Genomic DNA, 21,894 nt, shown 5'->3' with positions numbered 1-21,894 from the left:
CTATCTCTTTATCACTCCCTCTCTCACTTTGACCTCTCCAAATTGTCCCTATCATTTGCACACCCCTGCCTCTATTAAATTCTCTTTCTTTCACTCCCAAGCTCAACCCTCCTTACCTCATGCCATCCATCCTAAAAGTGATGTCCATTTTGTCTCACAACTTTTATTAAGTGTGGAGGAAATCTAATATTTTTTAATTTCTTTTACATTTTTATTTAGTGATAAGTAAGATATTTAGTTAATGTGCGTGACCATTTTTATTTCACCTGCCAGACTGCTGCAAATTATTTTTCATGATGTTGCGCAAAACTGACAAAGCCAAGTAATGAGAAGTGAGTATCAATACTTTTTTTTTTTTTTTAATGTAAAAGGCAATTGTTATTGGAAAAAACAAATCACATGCCTAGATAGATGCTTTATTAATCTCAAAAGAAATTCAGTATATTATCTGCTCACAAAAAATACATGAATACACATGTGTTCATATAAACAGTAGCTGACACAAACAAAAAAGACGTAACATAATTTCTGAAGTACACAACATAAAAAAAAGCATTAAATTGAGCGAATGTTATTATGAAACCATCTTTTTGTTTAATGATTTTTATGTAATTCATGTTTAAAGAAACATGATACAGTATTTTAAGTAGCATTTGTGCAGTAGGTTTACACCCAATCAAATCATTTTATTTAAAAAAGTTTCAATTACATTTATCAAATAATCAATTTTGAATTTAATTATTCGTATCAAAAACAGTCATGTGTGTGTGTCACAAATTGTCATATAACTCAGCGCCCAGAGTTTCTCCTCGAGCTCCCTGCAATCCGCTACAGCATATGAAGCATTTAGAAGATGAATGAATGAAGCATGTACAGTAAGTAATTGACATTTTGTTTCATAAAACACAGTAAAGGATCTTAGAAGAATTGTATGTCCTAATATTTAATAGTAGCTCATCAAGTATATGACCACACTTTCTTACATAAATCAGTAAAACTCGAAAAACACCAACTATACAAGTCTTGATACTTGCAAACATACATACAGTAAACAAAGAAAAGATGGCAGATATACAAAATGTTAATCCACCCAACTTACTTGATAATTTATGTTTCAGTAACAGGTTACTACATCATCAATCTTGCCTGTGAATTAACTGCCCTAATTAGCTTTGTAATAAGTGTACAAAGGGGAAATCTTTAAAAAAAAAAAAAAGGTTCTTCAAAAATGAAAATGAGGCCACAGGGACTCGTTTTCATTACTGTGCATATGCATGTGAGTTTATGATGTCATCGCAGGTGTTGCTTGTTCATTTGAAGAAGCATTTACCCAAGCAATGAGTCATTCACCCCATTAACTTCTATCTACCTCCAAAGGCTCCTTAGCATCTTGCTATCAGGTCTGATTTGTGCTGGGTATTTGCTGCAAAAGTTCCAGGACCTGAACTGGAGTGGGAAAAAGATTGTGACAAGTCCATTAAATCTTCATGTGATTCTCACACCCAGGCTGACCAAATTTTACACAGTGGTAGACTTATGTGTTGCTGGTTGACTGATCAAAAAGAAAAACACAAATATGCCAAATTGTTTAGTATATAAGCACAATAAAGAACAGAAAATATTTGAATGATGGAAAAGAGCAATAACACAAAAAATAAATAAATCACCAAATGACAGCAAAAGCTTATTTAATGAGCTAATAATAATTAGTTCTATTAGTTGAACATATGTAGTAGTATATACAGTAGTTTTATATTATAGCGTTTATAGACATAGCATATGCACAAAATGGGGCCTGATGGAATATTTAATATGGCAAGGGAAAGCCATTAACTCACTATGAAGTACAGAAAGAGGACAAAACTAATGTAATTTGGCTTCGTTGAAGCTTGTATATATGAAAAGCGTCCGAAATTCAGTAATCAAGGTCAGGGGTTTTTTGTTCAATGCAACAGAAATGTAAAATTGTATAGGCCAAACTATAAAGTGGCTAGCAGCCAATTCTGCATGAAATAAAATGCAAATTGGTGAAACAATAAAACAAAGTTACAGCAGAAATCTAATGAAACCTTAATTGTGTTATTTTGTCAGTTTATATAGTTAGGAATGTTTGTCCAAAATAACCCTGCAATGACAAACCTTTAACTTTGAGAGGCAGGCATAGCAGTAAAATAGAGTGCATTTATGCATTTTGCCCATGTCCTACACAGCTTGTCGTAACAACTAAGGTGACAGAGATGGAGGTGTTGGTGCAGGCCAGCCTTTTTCTACAACTTCACGTCTCACCAAAGCTCCAAATAATCTATTCATTACATGACACCCACTTTTTTACAAATCCAATCAAATCAGAATGATTTAGTTGCAGTCTACCACATAACTTTATTTTCACACATATATATATATTTTTTTTTTTTACCCTGAAAAGCGTTAAGGAAGCTTTCAGTCATTTTACTGTGACTGCAAGGAACAGAGATGGATGGCAGTGGTTATTTTTAGCATGAACTGTCAATGCATGATCAGTTGTGGAGAATCTGTGAGGATGGTTACCGGAACATAAATCTTTTTGAACAATACCCTATCAAAAACACAATTCCAGACCTTCATACCTCAGAAGTACCTGATAAAATCAAAACTTCACACTGTTGCCCATCCACCATCTGGACGATTATTGCCTTGAAGTTATCAATTGGACATGTTTCATCACACAGTGTGTGGTTGAATTAGTTACAGAAGGATCAACAGTAGCTTGAAAAAATGACCTCCACAGCTGCTCTCAGCTCTCATTAGTCCTTTACTCCTACATGTATTATATTGTATCTGGTTAAGGAAATTTTGTGTAATAAGCACTGACATGTCAACAAAATATGTGATGTTTTGTCAAGTAGAACATACACATGACACAATTTTAATAATAATGTGATAAATGAAAAAGCAACTTGACATTTCCGTCAGGAAAAAAGCCAAAAAAATCAGGTTAAAAACAGCCTACCTTTTGTCACTGGCATATTGGTACCAAATAAATATCCACTCATATTTTTCTCCAATAGCATTTATTTTTATGTTATTTTATATGATCAATTGCTCCACTTTGTAAATTATATGAAAACAAATTAATTCATGTGGCTGAATTTCAACAATTATGTAAACCTTTCTGAGGTAGATGAACAAACATTTCTGCAATTTTGTGTTTGATTTTTAAATTACATTTGTATTCAGAGGTCACTTTTCGTAATACCAATATTTTTTGCCATTGACACAGCTGCCACAATATTAAACAGTGGAACCTGGGAATAGATTATGTTCAGGACCTTTAATAAGACCCACAGTCATCCATCCACTCTTCATCCTCTGTCGAGGGTTGCAGGGTGTTGAAGCCTATCCCAGCAGTTTGGGGGCATGAGGAGGGGGACACTTTGGGCGCAACACCAATGCACCGTGGAGCTTTATATACACACAGACAACCATGGACACACACATTCACACCTCTGGGCAATTTGGGATTGGCCAGTCAATCTGAAGCACATGTTTTTAGAGGTGGGGGAAAGCTGAAGAACCCAGAGAAAACCCACACAGATACGGGGAGAACATGCAAACTCCACACAGAACGGGACTCAAACTTCAATGAATATGTAATCAAAAATATTAAGCACTACAATAAAAAACGTAACATATGTATGTGTATATTGCACATAGCAAAACAATATCAAATTGGGCTAGATCAGAAGATACGGTTCAGCTCTAAGAGTGGAGAGGAAGAGACTGAGATTGAGGTTTCAAATTCGTACCTTTTATATAAAAAAAACATAGAACAACAAAGAATGGCTATTCACACAGAAAAAATTCAAATGAAATTTCTAACTTAAATTAGCTTTCAAGGGAAAAAAATCAATTCCATCAAACGAATACATTCAATGAATACATTCAAGTCAAAAGTCAATGAGCCCACTTAATTTTGGTAGAGTCCATATGCACATTGAGCTCAACACAAGTTCGGGTTGTTCACAACACTGGGTTGTAACGCAATGACTTGAGGCAGGAATTCCAGAGGGGTAGTGTGCAAAGTGAGGGAAGGGAATGTGGGAGTGTGTGGGACAGACCACAAGGTTCGGTTCACAAGGATTTCGGGTCCTAGTTCTTTAGTTCGCCATCCCAACCTGACCTGAATAAAAAAGAGCAGGACCAGTTTCAGTTCTAGGTGTACACCATATATATATATACACACACAGATATATATACACACACACACACAGATATATATACACACACACACAGATATATACATATACACAGATATATACACACATATATATATATACACACACATATATATATATACATATATATACACACGTAGCCGCAAGAGGACACAAGCCAGTGTCTTATTGTGCCGGTCCCAAGCCCGGATAAATACAGAGGGTTGCGTCAGGAAGGGCATCCGGCGTAAAACTTTTGCCAAATCAAAGATGCGAATCAAACATATGACTTCCATACCGGATCGGTCGAGGCCCGGGTTAACAACGACCGCCATCGGTGCTGTTGACCTACAGGGCGCCGGTGGAAATTGGATTACTGTTGGTCGAAGAAGGAGAGGAGGAAAGTGCGTTCGCTATGCAAAGGACAGGGCTAGATGGAGGAAATTGATTCGCTGTGGCGACCCCTGAAGGGAAAAGCTGAAAGGAAAAGAAGATATATACACACACATATATACACATATTTATACACACATATATACACACATATTATATATATATATATATATATTATACATACACACACACACAGCTGAATGGCAAGAACAAGGTCCGAGCCATCAACATGTATGCACTGCCGGTCATCAGATACCCTGCTGGAATCATAAGCTGGCCAAAGGAGGAGATATAAGCCACAGATATCAAGACTAGAAAGCTCCTCACCATGCATGGAAGGTTTCACCCCAAGTCTAGCACCCTGAGGCTGTACACTAAGTGGAAAGAGGGAGGCCGATGACTAGTGAGCATCAGGACCACTGTCCAGGATGAGACATCAAAAATCCAAGAGTACATCAGGAAAATGGCCGGAACAGATGAACTGCTCAGTAAATGCCTTAGACAGCAGAAACCTGAGGAGGAAGAGGAACACAATATAGAGGGACAAGCCCCTACACGGTATGTACCACTGTCAGATAGAGGAAGTGGCTGATATCAAGAAGACCTACCGATGGCTGAATAAAGCTGGATTGACAGACAGCACAAAGGCACTGATCATGGCAGCACAAGAACAGGCCCTAAGTACAAGAGCAATAGAGGCCAATATCTACCATAGTAGATCTGACCCAAGGTGCAGGCTATGTAAAGAAGCCCCAGAGTCAGTCCAGCATGTGGCAGCAGGGTGTAAGATGCTCGCCAGCTCAGCATACATGGAAAGGCACAACCAAGTAGTGTACACACATTATATATATATATATATATATATATATATAATCACACTGTATATATCAATCAATCTCAATCAAATAATGCAGGCTCCATCACAATACTATAAAATATTAAGTTTGTTCCTCAAATTGCATGACCGAAGTTACACTTACATACACACATTTGGAGAAACGGGCATAGTTAAGCACGCTAACCCCATTGTATGCATACAGCTTAAAGCTAACTGTTAGCACAACTCACCAGTTCCACAGTTCAACAAACGTAATTGTGTTGTTTTCCGGCGCTGGTAGTTGGCTCTCACAAGTTGACGTACAGTTAACAAATTTAAATTGACAACTTTCAGCATGAAGCGTTTTCCGTCTCAGCATGCTCCCTCTCGCATCACCCGACTGACTTCCTGTAACGCCTTTTTAAGGGCACCGATAGGCTGCATGGGGTCATGTGATGATCAGACAGTTATGTCAGTATAACGCTTTACCTGGGCAACATGAAAGACAAACATACAGTACAAACCCACTCACACAAAAAGTATGGTTTAAATTCATGGTGGTTTTCTTTTCGTGCAAAGTCCTTCACAAAATAAAAAAATAAACACAATTAAAGAAAAACGATTACAAAAAAAGCCCCTCGCTCCCACTGTCCCACCCCACACACACAGGGCCTGTGTTCATGCAAAAATGGAATAAATGGTGGAGTAATGGGCAGGGGACAGTTTTAGGCTTCCGTGCCTTGCTGGGAAGCACCTCAACAGTGCACAGGAGGGTAAATGGCACCTTTCTAGCTACCACTCAACATTCCATCCTGTCATTCATGTAGTACTTGAACGAATGGGCCACCTTTGGTTCCCAAGCCAAGTCACTGTTGACTAAAATACTGCCACCGAAAGTTGTGATCAGAAGTGGGACATTAAAAATTATAGTTTTTGTAAATACATTAAGTGACCCATAGTTACGTATTTGTGGAGGCCAGAAATGGTGTTCTCTCCCCAAGCCACCTTCAACACGACAAAGAATATTTTTCACAAACTAAATAAAGTTGCCCATCTTAGTCATAAATCTGCCACATCAGAAATCAGTGGAAGAACTGATTTTGTCCTGACAGATGTCAGTTTTTGTTTTAATTTACTTTCAAGTTATTATAAAATGTAGTCATACAACTTTTACTGGGCAACTATCACTATGTGTCAGTGTGCATCAGTGTTTGTATTTGGACTCATGGTCCACGTGTGCAGTACGTTAAGGCATAAATGTAAAACACAAGTAGAAATGATGCAGACACTTGCAAATAAGCATGCGCACACATAGATGTGCACAGCCACACACACACACACACGTGCACACACACACACGTGCACACACACACACACTCACACAAATGAGATACACTTGATGCATGTAATGGGCCTGTAGTAAATTGCAGCTAAGTGCTTCAACCAATTTTCCCTTCACAGCTGAGCCCTGATGCTCACCCACACACATGAACGTGCATGCACACACACGCACCCTGTATATGTATAGGTTAGACAGATGTGACAATAGAGAATGAGGAAAAAATAAATAAAAGCATGTACAAAAGTAATTTTACACAAAGTTACAAGTGCAACATTTTTATTCATGAATATGTGAATGTGTTGGACAACAGTAAAAAACATGTATCTGCTAAAAATGGCTCAATGGGTCAACATGTGCTTCCGTATACTTGTCAAGCATTTAGCATGTATCTGTAGACTTATTTTTGCCTGATCAAGTAACTGCTTTCTTTCAGAAAAAATCAGGTTTCCTTTTTTTCTCCCCGCTACATAAAATGAGAGGGTTAAAAAAGCATTGACCTCTCCAATTCGGTATTTTATGAATCCATTCATGCACAATTCACCAGATGCACTGTTAACTGGAATTTGTAAAAGCTTCTGATATTTTGTTTTTTTAAGCATTTAAGAGAAGGAATATTTTTTATGGTGGATGTGAAATGTGGTGATCCAATATGGAACATGGGACATATCCATGAAACTAAACATTCTTGAGTTATCACTTTTTTGCAAACTACCATCAGCTATGAACACCATAATTCATCAATTGGACTGCCGTTCCATTTTATCTGTAAATGTTTTATACATACGTACCAATAAACCGCTGACAAAAAATTTGCAATGGTTATGCAAACTATTTAGATGCATATGTAATTCACATAGTTCAAGAGATTGAAATAACACCTTTATGATTCACATCACCCAAGTTTGTCAGTTTAATAAGACTTTACACAAACCCAATCAATATGTTAACCCATTATAAATTCAACTGCAACAGTGACATTATAAACATCTTATTTGCACATACACATACCTTCAGTGATTTAATTGCTTTACAGCGCAATATATATGCATATTGCAGCTTTCAGTTGTGGACGGTCAATACAAATTGATACCAGATTTATTCGTTCTCACTCTTTCTCTCCGCCTCTCAAACTCTGAAAAGACTGCAAAAACTTCTCGGTTTTGCAGTTTTATTTTGGCCCAACTGGTTAGTTTTTTCCCATGTAATATACATTTTCTTTCCCATTTGACTGTAGAAAAGACTTTAGTTTAAATCAAAAATAGGGAATCAACAGCATCATAGACTTAAGAACTAACTAGTTAGTGGAACTTCCAATTATCTCTTGAAATTTTCATATTCTTCCTGGACATATTCAGTGCCTCGTCCACCACATGAGTGAGTGAATCCATGCATGGGCACACATAATGGTGCTAGTGCAAGGTCCAGATCAAATCGTTTCTGGGGGTATTTTTTAGCTCCCGCTCGTTAAAAACTACTTACCCATTGGCAGCTTGTCCAGTGAACTAATTGGCTAATCCATTGATAAATTTTGATATAGATGGGTCACTTTGAAATGGGTGCCGTTTGGACCCAAATGCAGTACACAGGCACACAGGAACAGTTGGTAATGACCTTTACATCACCACAGCAAACAGTGTATGTAGCATGCAGATTTATCACACAATAAAATTCATTCTTCAGGCTGAGAGCCCTCGCACAGTCTCTGGGGCTCAGAGGAGGGAAAGGGAGGCGACTGGGATCAGCCGCGGAACCAAGGGCAAAAGATGTAGCTTACTTCAGCCGAAGATGAGCAGGACACTGTGCTCTGGAGAGCCGGCTGCACATGCTGTGTGGCCGACGAGGAGTGAGCTGAAGAGAGGTTGGAGACAGGCGGGGGGGAGTCGTAGCCAGGTGAGCAGTCAGCGTAGACAGAGGCACCGTTGGGGAGCAGGCAGGAGAGGAGACCAGACCAGGCTGAGGAGTCAAAACCAGACGAGCAGGCAGATACCAGAGACACTGAGGCAGAGCACAAGGTCAGGGACAGAAGGCAGGTGAGATTACCGGGAGGCAGACGAGGATGGCAGGTCAGGGACATGCAGAGTCGACACCGGGAGATCAGACAGGGAATGAACGCTGGAAAGTCTCGCATGACACTGAAGAACAATCTGGCAAGGAGTGAAGGTGCTGGAGAGACTATATGCAGGCCTGATTGCAGTGATCTGCAGCAGGTGAACAGAGTGGGCTGGTGCAGTAGGCGTGGCCGGCAGGTAGAGTGGAGCAGAGGGAGGGAAAGTGGAAAAATACTGCAGCAGTGTGACAGCAGGGGAATGAGAGGCAGGGACTGACACACGTAGTGGTTTGAGTTTGACATTGTGGTTGTGGTGTTTGCACCACAACAATGTGCGGTATGTGCAATGTGTGTATTTATTGTTTCAAATGTGCTTGTGTTATTCTCGTGGTGACGACACAAAAAGCGTTTAGATAATATTTCCATCCAGCTTGAATATTGAATTTTGAAGTTAGTCCTCAAATACTGATCTTCAAATACTTATCTACTTTTAAAACACTTGCGTTTTTTTCCCCCTTACATCTTTGAATTTATTACATCCAGTTTCTGAAGAGGTTTTCTGCCTAAGGCCACAATGGTTGCGTTTACAGACCGTGGTGAAAAGGTCACAAAAAGAGAAAAGGGAGAGAGAGTCGTATGCATTCCAAGCAACTTCCCCCAAATGAGAAACTTGGCAAAGAAATGAACAGAATAATTGATAGTTTGTGTGTGTATGTGTGTGTATGTGTGTGTGTGTCTGCACATGTGTGTGTTTGTGTGTGTGTGTGGTTTTGTGTGTGAGTGTGTACAACTGGGAGCAAGAGAAAAAAAGAGGTGACAGGAAGATAAGTGCCTCCATCCTTCTATTGTAAGTCACAGTTGGAATTGGATTTGTTTGGAAGAGCAAAAGTCTTGAGTTGTTGTTTTTTTGTTTTTTCCAACTCTTCAGCAATACTGTTTGCACCTGACATATTGTGTGTGTGTGTGTGTGTGTGTGTGTGTGTGTGTGTGTGTGTGTGTGTGTGTGTGTGTGTGTGTGTGTGTGTGTGGGTTTGCGCGTTGTGTGTGTGTAAAATGAGTGGTCTTGGTCTAGTTGGTTCACTACAAATCCCACACACCTTACAAGGTAGACACATGCATCGATTAGCTTCACTGGACAGAGAACCATTCTCACTGACTTAATTTTCTTTCTAACATATTTGTCATTGCGTACCAAATGCACAAATAAACAAAATCACACATACACACACACACACACACACACACACACACACACACACACACACACACACACATGCACATACTGTACATTCCTCTGAGTCACCCCCACACACAGGTTTATGCATAACTGAATACGAAGGATACAAAAAAAGATTTGCCGGACACAAACACACGCCACCACTCAGATAAGCTCACTGCAATACGGGGTAGCTTTGAAGGCAGTAGTAGGCTTGTTGTTGACGGGTCACTTATTAATTATCTTGGACAAGCATGAAATTCTTTCTTTCAGAGTCACATTTCCTGTGTCCTTTTCCTTCGCTGTTGTGTTCTTCCATCTACATTAATGGTTAGTCTTTTTCATTTTTTTTCCCATTTTGTCTCTTTTTGTATTTTACTTATGTATGCCTCATCAATTATTTTGCCCGCTCCATTAACATGAACTGCAGTCAAACCGCAGAAAAATGAAGACAATGAATGTTTAACCCGTGTCATATATGTAATGGTCCAGATAAAGTGAACCAATTTAAATCATCATTTCTTGTGAATTAAAAATCTGCTGCTATGTTTTTATGTTTCTATCTATCTCTATCTATCTATCTATCTATCTATCTATCTATCTATCTATCTATCTATCTATCTATCTATCTATCTATCTATCTATCTATCTATCTATCTATCTATCTATCTATCTATCTATCTATCTATCTATCTATCTATCTATCTATCTATCTATCTATCTATTTACCTGTCTGTCTGCTTGTCTGTCTATTTGTCTGCTTACCACACACATACACACACCTACAAAAAAACACACACACATACACATACACACACACACACACACACACACACACACACACACACACACACACACACACACACACACACAAACATAAACACAATATACATACATATAAAAGTACAAATATAAAACACAATGAAGTAGTTTTGTGTAAAGAAGTAAATTCTCTTTTCACTCACCAAATACAGAGTTAGACATGCACGGATATATGTTGTATACAGGTCCCTGAACAAACACAACAGACTAGGGGCTTGTAGGCATGCAATTAGTATATACTGTATATAGGGGGAGGTAGAGTGAAGAGTCGAATGAGGGATTGCGCCCCAAATGAGCAGCTTGTGGGTGGGGACGGTGCCTTGCTCAATGGTGTCTCGCTCAATGACGCCTCGGCAGTGGCTGGTAGGTGAGCTGACACACTGCGGAGGATGTCCTGGCGGGAATCGAACCACCGATGGCTGGGCGATGTCCGGTCTTCAAGACGTCTGAAAACAACAATAAACTAGATATTGAGTGTCCATGTTGTTGCCCCTTTTTGTTGCTAATTTTTTGTCCAGTGATACAGTGAAGATGTAAACATGATCCAATCTGCACTAAGGCTTCCAAGAGACTCCTGCCCCAGGATATACACACATGTATTTTAACATATGCATACAGTATAGGCAACAAATTAACAAAAATGTTAGAAATCAGACACTTATCTGCTTTCCTCCTTGATTTTATCCCATCATCTCATCCCACCCTCAAGGAAGAATAATGATCTACTTGTTAATGTAATTTCTTTGTGCACGTGTAGTTTATTTCTGCCCTTCATCTTCCTCTGCTTCAGTTCCTCTTTCATCTTTTACAATCTTTTAATCCTGTTTGTACCCCCACTTTGCCTTCTCCCCCTACTCACTTGTTCCTCACCTTCAGCTTGGAAAACATTTGTCTGTATATCTAGAGTATCCACTTTTGCTCTCAGGCAATATTGAACACAGTAGTGTTATAAAAAAAAAAAAAACTTTTGAAACTTTGAAAGAGCATGGAGAAGGTAACTCACCAGGGCTATTATTTCATTTTTTCTATGATATACAAATTTGCAAGTGCACCACTCTAGGCATGTATTTATTCACATAGATTTTAATTTGTGCATGGCTGAAATATCAGCATCACTCACTAGAAGTGAAGTATGATATATAGGCAGGAAACATGTATGGCACTGTGGGGTTTTTTTTTTTTTGTATTCATTATCGCTTTTTTACAGTGTTGATGATGATTACGTACATCAGCCTTTGTGTAGTGGTCTTATAGCCCTTGTTGTGACACTGGACTGTAGCTCAAAAATAATTAAGAAACATCTACAAAATAGAGAGATATGTAAGGGCTGTTTGTGAATTTGTCCCATGAATGATATTACATATCATTCATTCATTCATTCATTTTACATCCTTCTGCTAAAATTACTGGGGCAATGCACTTTTTTATTCTATAATCCTATTGATATACAGTTACACAAATTAGGCCAGAAATGTAAAAAGATAATTATAGATTCAAAAAAATAAATAAATATATATATATATATATATATTGAGTAATGAAATTAAAAGAGATTCAACTAGATGCTTTGTTTGCTTCCAGATAAATATATGTTCACAGTGAACAAATGCCTACATTAAACCTCTCAGTTAATTTACACTGGTGACTTTCCTTTAAAGTGAAAGAAATAATTTCTTAATCCATAAAGAATTACTTGAACTTGTCCAGCAGTATTTTCTGTCAAAGACACACGGTTCTATTGTAATGCTTTTCTCTTACCTTAAAATTTTTAGGAGCATATTTAGTATTCTTAATTAGAGCTTGCAATAGGTTGGTAAAAAATATTTGACCTGATTTCTACATTAACACATATTAAAATGTTCTTGTAGATTAACATTAATGCATAACCTCAACCACTAAAGTAAATAACAGCACAGTTGAAACAACAACAAACCAGTGTCACAATGTTCATTCTCAGGATCCAATTCTCAGGATCCTTTATTTCTTTAATAGCAAACAGCTGTTTGTTAACCTATGTTAACCTTTAAAAAATTTTACGTTTCCACCAAAACATGGATTGACAATATACACTGTGCCCTCGGTATCTGCAGTCAAGGCGTTCCAGGAACCATACGCGACTGAGGAATCTGCGATCGAGATTGCGATCTATTTTTCTTATTATTTACGGTATTTTAAATGTTTATGAACCCTCCCCATACTGATATTAAACCACCTTATATCTGTATTACCTTTTCCCACACTCTGATAGACTGTTTAAAGCACTTTTGTGTCTCATAAAAGTCCAAGACTGACGGAATGAGCGCACTTCCGGATGCTGTCAGCCAATAGAACGCGAGTACAGTATCAAGTGACTGACAACCAAAAATCCGCGATGAGGTGCAGTCGCAGTCATTGATGCGCGATTGCGCGAGGGCGCACTGTGTGTATATATATTTTATATATTATATACTGTGTATATACAGTCAGTCAGTCAGTCATCTTCAGATAACCACGGCTATATCCGCCGCAGCAGGTCACGGGGAGCCGGAGCATAGGGCGTGAGGGCGTGAGGCGGGGGACACTCCGGGCACGACGCCAGTTCACCGCGGAGCCACACACAAAGACACACAACCATGCTCACACACAGTCACTCCTACGGGCAATTTGGAACAGCCAATCAACCTGCAGCGCATCTTTTGGAGGTGGGAGGAAGCCGGAGAACCCGGAGAGAACCCACACAGACAAGGGGAGAGCATGCGAACTCCGCACTCTGCTTTGTTGTGAGGCGGCAGCGCTAACCACTGTGCCACCGTGCCGGAGAAAACTTAAAAATATTTTTCATGAATCAACAACATGTGAGACACAATCATAAAATGGAACCAAATTTATTCAACATTTTATATTTTATATTGTGTTTACAAATAAAAAACTGAAAAGTAGGATCTGCAAAAATATTGGCCCCCTGTTCTCTCAGATCAGCTAAATGACTCCAGAAGTTCTCTGATGATTTCTGTATGATCCAATGTTGACCTAAATGACAACAATGACAAACAGAGTGCACCGGTGTGTCATTTGGTGTCACATTTGTAATGCTACTTTTCAGATTTTATTTGTAAATATAAAATGTTGAATAAATTTGGTTCAACTTCCCGATTGTGTCTCACATGTTGTTCATTCTTGAAAAAATATTTTCGTTTTGTTATCTTCAAGTTTGAAGCCTGAAATGTGGCAAAATGTCAACAAGTTTTTTGGGGGGCAATACTTTCGCAAGGCACAGATATAAATATAAATATAAATATAAATATATATATATATATATATATATATATATATATATCTTCTCTGCTTTCTCTGTCGGAATCTTGTACAATCAGCTGAATTCTGTGCAAACAGCAGACTCATGCAGACACATTTTCTACGTTTCCCATCCAGTAACAGTGGGGTTGTGAAATACCCTGTAATCAGGCCTGTGTGTGTGTGGGCGGTAATAAATGCTCCCTTGGAATATCTGTGCCAAATAATTAAGATAGACGCTGGCACAAAAAGTGTGTGTGTGTGTGTGTGTGTGTGCGTGTGCGTGTGCGTGTGTGTGTGTATACTTGTGCGTGGGTGTGTGTGTGCTCGTTTATTTGTTTTATTTTTGTCGGAAAGATCTAATCAAATGTAATCATGTTGATTACATTAATCAAGAGTTTATAATCACCTATTCTTTCTCTTTTTTTGTGCCTCTTTTCAAAACTTTCCTTTCGTACTATCTGCTCTTCTGCGCTGCTCATTCAATCTTCTCATTGTCACTGAGTACAGCTGTGACAAAAACTAGCATAACAGCTCATCATGGCAAAATTTTGGATATGACATATTAAACAACAACAACAACAACAATAATAATAATAATGCTAATAATAATGATGATAACAACAACAACAACAACAATAATAATAATAATAATAATAATACAATCATTCTAATTTGAAATATAAGGACATTTTGGGAATATATTTAAATGATAAATTGTGTGTAATTTTTTGGAAAATGTTATCAAATTATTATTGTTAAAATGAAAAGTAAGAACACTAAAAGAACCATCTGTTGATGGATAGAGTGTATATAAATCCTTTGCCTTCTTTATTTTTGCTCAGAGCAACCCCTTGCTGTTTCTTATTCATGACTACAGCACCACCAGCTGTTTTAGGTTTTAAAAATTCTAAATGATTCCATTCAATGTGGTCAAATGGGCTCTATTATGTAACCTTTCTCAGCTATAATGGAACAAAGCTCTCTACAGTTTGCCTCTTATTCACCTAATTAAACTTTGACATGCCAATGGCAATAGAGCCCATTGGCCTGCCTCCAGCACCTTGCCCCCATTAACGAATACCACTTCCCTTTTAAGTGGTAGTGTAGTTTTTTGCATTGAAGTTAATGTTTATCAATGTATACTTATTTAAAAAAATATACATGCTTTTCTCTTTCTTGTCTCTTTAGGACACAGAAATGGTGAATACAGCCATTCTTTCTGGTCGGCGGGTTTCAATGCCCATCAAATTGGTCACCGTGGAGACAGACGGGCAGGTGAGGGAAGTGGCAGACTCGGTCACCTGCAGCTCAACAGACGTGGATGTTGTCAAGGTACATGTTTTCAAAGAGATTACCTAAACAGGAGTTATACACACATGAATAATGAACCTGCATTCTACACATTTCCCTTATAGGCCTGTATATTAAACACAAACACATAACATCTGAAGGCACAATGAATAACCTTACCAATGAAATTGGTAAACTAGCTGATATATAGTTCTGTGACAGAAAATATGCCGAAATGACAATTACAAAATTGTCGTCCAAGAAAATAAATGCCACAAAGACTGGAAAAAGATCATTATACTGTAATGTGAGGTACACTGTCTATGCCTGTCCGTCTGTCCGTCTGATTGTTTGTAAGTAAAATGTATATCATTAATACTGTTTATTGGATTGACTTCAAACCTCTGAGGTGTGAGTTGCCAGGACCCAAACTAATACAATTTGGTTATGTGACCATTCAATATGAACACATTTAGAATAAATAGGTGGGCAGCATGGTGGGTAGCACTGTTGCCTCACAAAAGAAGGTCCTGGAAATGTTAAAGTGATTGCACCCAGTATCAGCCATGATAGGCTTTAGCCCCATGTGACCCTAGGCACATGGGGTAATGTGTAGTTTTGGATAAATTTTGTATACATTTTTTTTGATTCATGACAAACATAACTTTAGGAGACAGTGATTTCCAGTGTTTTATGACCCTCTTCCTTAGAAAAAACACAAACCAAACAAAAAAGCCTTTAGGTCAAGGTCAAATAGGGTATCTGTCGTGGACACAAGCAGGAATCTAGGGTCTTTCTCAAAGACCTAATGGGTGATCTATGACGCCAGTGTCTCAAAATAGTCTCAAATTGCCTAGTCAGTCTGTTAACACAGCTAACAAACAAAATGACTGCACTTGTTAAGAGAACAGAAATAGTTTTTCAAAAATAAGGAAACAAAATGATGTCAGCGAATGAAGATTGATTCCTCTGGTGCTATATTCCCTTTTCTCCTCAGGGCCTAAAATGAAATGCACCCTTGCTGTGACAGTTTCAATATGAAGCCAATTTCCTGGTACAAGCCGACAGGAGTGCTGCTGTTTAAATACGATCAATAACAACACAGTGAAAATGGAAGAAACTCATTTAGATAGATGTTAGAGCTCAGTGTGTCAGTATGTGTATGCTGGTGTATACTGAGAAATAGAAGTACAGGCAGTCCTCAACATATTAACACAATTGGTTCCAAGAGTTTGTTCGCAAATTGAATTGTTTCAAGTCATTATTTATTAAATTTTCTTCAACTGCCATTTGAAGGGCGGCACAGTGGCTCAGTGGGTTGTGCTGTCACTGCACAGTTCCGGGTTCAAGTCCCGCTCTGTGCGGGATTTGCATGTTCTTCCCATGTCTGCATGGGTTCTGTCGGGGTTCTCCGGCTGCCTCCCACCTCCAAAAATATGCGCTTCAGATTAATTGTCCATTCCAAATTGCCCATGGTGTGTGAGTGTGAGCATGCATGGTTGTCTGTCTTTGTGTGTGGCCCCCTGGCTCAATGGCGTCGCACCCGGAGTTTGCCCAGCCTCAAGCCAGCTGGGATAGGCTCCAGCTCACCGTGACCCGCTACTAAGGATAAAGCAGTGATTAAAAGATGGATGGATGGATGAACTGCCATTTGAAACAATTATGAACAACACATTTGAAACAGCTGTTACTAGAAACAATTAGAGGACTTAAACTAGGACCAAGGCAGTCACAGACTGCAACATCCCGTGACACCCCTGAATGAAAAATTTTACCCTAACCTACTTGCTTTGGTCAAAGATTAAAGCTAGTGCTCTGTTGTACTTTCATGGATCAAAGCACTAGTGTTGAACTACAGTCTCACTCACACTGACCTTCTCCCTCGTCTTTCTGTTTTATCCCGTTCCTGAGTGTTGTTTATGAAAAGAGGTGATTCGGTCATTTTAGTGCAAAATAGAATCAAGAATTACCCCTTTTGGAGATATATTGTCTTCTTAGATGTACCTTTAATTTATGAGTAAGCATACTTAGTAACATAGCTGGAAATAAGCACAAGTACACAACATTAACTCACTCAGGATATATATGTTGTTTTTCCTGATTTTGTTTGTGTAATAGCGTGTGTCTGTGAGGACTTAGTGTTTTCACACTGCTGCTGTTTGTTGACATATGACATAGACAGATATCCCCTGTCTCACTGACACGCACACACAGAAACGGTTTAGCCACATACAGCTGTTTGACAACAGTGCCCATGGGGTACAGCTCCAGGTATCAGTAGCTGTCAGTGTTTCTCTATGACAGATGTGAAATATATTACAGAAACTGTATGCAGCACACAGGGCTATTTTGTCCTGGGCCAAGCACATCCTGTTTTGCCAGCGTTGGCAGACATAAAATGTTATAGATCCTTACCTCATTGCACAAAAGAATACTCAACCGGCATTTTAGATGAATAGTGAATTCTTAAATAAACTTAATAAAACCTAAAATTTATATAATCTTTAATATCAGTTAAATATTTTTTTCAATATTAACTATTCAGATTTACAGTTGACACTATTGATTGAAAATACTTTACCCAACATCGCAGAGACGAGGGCAAAATGAGGGAAATACAATTTCTTTAAAATATACAACAATCTCGTGATGTTCCTTAATAAAACAAACAATAAAAAGTACAATTACTCCAAAACAGAATATGCTGCTTTCAATGCCCTGCAGAACAACACAATTTTTTTATATATATCTGCTGCTTGATGTGGCAGGACTGTTGTCAAAGTAACTGTTCTTTTCTCATCACCAAACAGAGTAAGGGTGTCCTCACGGTTTAGCTAACTTGGTCAAGATGCTTTTAGGATTACAATATCCAGTGGTGGATCGTGCGTTTCACACCTAGGCCTTAAGTGATGCTGTACTTAGTCAAACTTGCATAAGGACATCTCATAATACTGTCAGCTGCTCCCACTGGTGCCACCAATGTAGCATTCGAAGTCCGAGGCATTTATAACTTCTCTGAAATTGAACAAAAACTGGAAATGTTGCAGAGGAGTTAGCACTGCTTCTTTTACTGTCACTCTCATAGAAGAACCTCGTGGCCAGACCTTTTATAGACATTACACAACTACGTCAAAGAACAACTCACTGCTGCGCCATCTGTGCTACAACTTTATTCAGACAACATTCATATTCCTCGAGAAAGGTAAATAAGAGCATAATGCCATCTGCTCGCCGACCTCTAAGTTAAAGAGGAAAGAATTTGTATTTTGGATTTAGGGTGAACTGTCCCTTAAGGTCTGGTTTGGTTAGGCACCAAAGGTTATGTCAAGTGAGACTGAGTTTTGCCATGGTTGCAGCAACTAACATTTTCCTCAGGTTATGGATTCATGGTAAAAAAACTCACACTAGTTGGAAACAGGAAACAGTCAACCATCCATGTCTGCCTCCTCCCCAAACAGTATTTGTTTTGCTCTGCAACACCTTCTGTTTGCTTCCTGCTTTGATTCCCTTGTCATTATTATAGTCGCTTCAGTGTGTTTTACTAGTACCTAAACTTAATGTATTTTGATGCACTTGCTGGAACGATTAAAGGACTGGACAAAAGAATAATAAATCTTGGTTTAAAATATGGGAAAAGGCAAGCTGTGTTCTCAGTTGAGGCAACTGAAAAAATAGTATACATTTTCCAAGCACTGAAAATGGAGGAATGAAGTGCAGACACTAAAAATGGGAAGTCATATTTCCACACAGCATGCCGAGTAATACTATTGAACTGACGACACAAAGAATTTATAAGATACCGCTTTAGCTCCTTTTACAAATTCTATTACCATCCCAGGCCCCTGCAAACATAAAAGAGAAACTGAATAACAAAATTACTTCCCTTCGAACTGTTTTAACTGTCATTTTCCTACGTTTTTTATAGCAAGTTTGTTAAACAGCCGCTTAAGTTTGACTCAATGTTTGTAATATTAAAAGAATTCTTGAGGGGGAAAATTTGTCTCTGTTTTGGCAGTTTTAAGTTACAGGCAGTAGTCAGATGAGGTTCTCATTTAGTATGTCATCATATTCTGTTTTATAACCCTTTGTTTAATTTCTCATGGTGGATAAATGCTTTTAGGAAACATAGCACCAAATGTTTTCCTCTTTGTTATTGAATGCATATATTAAATGACTGGCTAAACCCTTCATTCACAGTTGTCTAGTGCTGTTGATTTCGGTCATGTAACTCACCGTGACAACAACATAAGCAGCAGTGATGCACCACACAGATAATAACTCCCTCTCTTGTTCAACATCCCTCTCTCTTCTCTCATTCTCTGTCAGCGTAAACTATCTTGTTAAGATGCTCCAAGATGCTGTCATTTGTGATGTGTGTGTATGTGCCACTATTGTTGACACAGCTTTATGTGTAGGTCAGCGATGTCAGATTTAGAAGGGGACAGATAGGGGACAAACACACATACGCACGCGCACACGCATATTCAGCCACGCACACACACACACACATACACACACACACACACACACACATACACACACACACACACACACACACACACACACACACACACACACACATACACACACAAATTATTGCCATTATCCTGACCTCACGCAAGCATTTATCGGACAAAGTAAGGAGGTTGGGAAGGAAAGATGGGATGAGGAGCGACGTGAAGATGACAAATGGATCAATGAGAAGAGAAGAGGAGATAAAATTAGAGAACTGTGGAGAAGAGGAATTGAAGAAGACACTGGAGTCCAAATGTGATGCACAGGACCAGAAAATGGAGAAAACACAACAGATCTGTTGTCCTCATTCTTGGGTACTCTTGTGTATAGGAGGTTCAGCCTTCATTAAGCAAGATATATATGATTTACAATCAGTTCTGATTCAAAATGCCTGTCTCAGCTAAGCAAATAACAGCTTGCTGGAAAGATCTCTGTAAAATGCAATCTGCAATTGTAGTGTGGAAGTACTATTAAAAGTAACTGAATGACAAAACAGATATTTTACTTAATTTCTGTTTAGCCTCGAACTGATAAACTTGCTAATTCTTTGCCTCATCATTTTTAACGTCTGAACTTTTTATAAACCAAACTCTTTTGCAATAAAATGGATCAGCATAAAACATAATAAAAAATCCTAGAGATTTCATTCGATCTTTTTGGCTATTTTCAGTTTAATTAGTTACCATCACCATGGGTTCTCTCTATTTTCTCTAGTTTCACTGGCTTTCTCTTGCCTCCACATGCAGCTTAGGTGAAGTGGTCACACCAAATTGTCAGTAGGTGCGAGTGTCTACATGCATGGTTGTTTGTCTTTTATATGGCTCTACAATGAGCTTTTCGCCCCTGGCCAGCTGGGATGGGCTCCCAGGTAGCCTAGCTGGCCACAGGATGAACAGCTGTAGACAGCATAATTGTGATTGTCTCTACAAGAACGTGGATGAAATGGATAGTTACTGTCAATCATGACAGTAGAAATGTAAATATTTTTTCGTGGATTGCTTAGCCCTATAAATTTGAAAATCTATCTCTGTGAATCAAATCTATCTCTGACTTCTAAAACCATATCATTGATCAGTAGACCAATGATCACAACTCTTTTAAAATTAGTAGTTGTGAACAGTCCTCAATCCTACAGAGGAATAAGACTGATACAGAGCAATAAAGCTGATGAGCCATAAAATGAAGTTATGGGAAAGAGTAGTTGTAGCTAGAGTACTACATATGCATAATTTGCTTTGAGGATGTTGATAGAGAAGAAGAGAGAAGGCCAGAGGGAGCTGCATTGTGTTTTTGTAGATCTGGAGAAAGCTTCTGGCTGGGTGCTCAGAGAGGAACTGTGGTATTGTATGAGGAAGTCTGGAGTGTCAGAGAAGTATGTTAGATCAGTGCAGGACATGCATGAGGACTGTAAGACAGTGGTGAGGTGTGCTGTAGGAGTTCAAGGTGGGGGTGGGACTGCATCAGAGATCAGCTCTGAGCCCCCTATGGTGATGGACAGGGTGACAGACGAGGTTAGACAGGAATCTCCATGGACTATGATGTTTGCAGATGACATTGTGATCTGCAGTGAGAACAGAGAACAGGTGGAGGAGAAGCTAGAGAGGTGGAGGTTTGTCCTGGAAAGGAGAGGAATGAAGGTTAGCCACAGTAAGACAGAGTACATGTGTGTGAATGAGAGGGACCCAAGTGGAAGAGTGAGGTTACATGAAGAAGAGATCAAGAAGGTGGAGGATTTGAAGTACTTAGGGTCAACAGTCCAGAGCAATGGCGAGTGTGAAAAGAGGCAAAGAAGCGTGTGCAGGCATGATGGAAAAGGTCGTAAAATGTGTCAGGTGTAATGTGTGATAGGAGAGTTTCAGCTAAAATGAAAGGAAAGGTGTACAAAACTGTGGTGAGACCAGCGATGATGTTTGGTTTAGAGACAGTGTTACTGAGGAAAATACAGGAGACAGAGCTGGAGGTAGCAGAGATGAAGATGCAGAG

General features: G+C 38.8%; 1 protein-coding gene across 3 annotated transcripts in view; it reads left to right on the top strand.

The window, feature by feature from the left end:
• Positions 1-21,894, top strand: part of si:dkey-215k6.1 (transmembrane protein 132B) — a 345,313-nt gene that overhangs the window by 241,521 nt on the left and 81,898 nt on the right. For all 3 annotated transcript variants that reach the window (XM_068311917.1, XM_068311916.1, XM_068311915.1), the window contains one exon: positions 15,295-15,438. In XM_068311917.1, the coding sequence (XP_068168018.1) occupies positions 15,295-15,438 (144 nt within the window). The remainder of the gene's footprint in view (positions 1-15,294; positions 15,439-21,894) is intronic.

This window comes from Antennarius striatus, chromosome 3, assembly GCF_040054535.1.
Source record: "Antennarius striatus isolate MH-2024 chromosome 3, ASM4005453v1, whole genome shotgun sequence".
Taxonomy (NCBI): Eukaryota; Metazoa; Chordata; class Actinopteri; order Lophiiformes; family Antennariidae; genus Antennarius; species Antennarius striatus.
The sequence above is the reverse complement of the archived record's forward strand: the minus strand, read 5'-3'. Positions and strand labels throughout refer to the sequence as shown.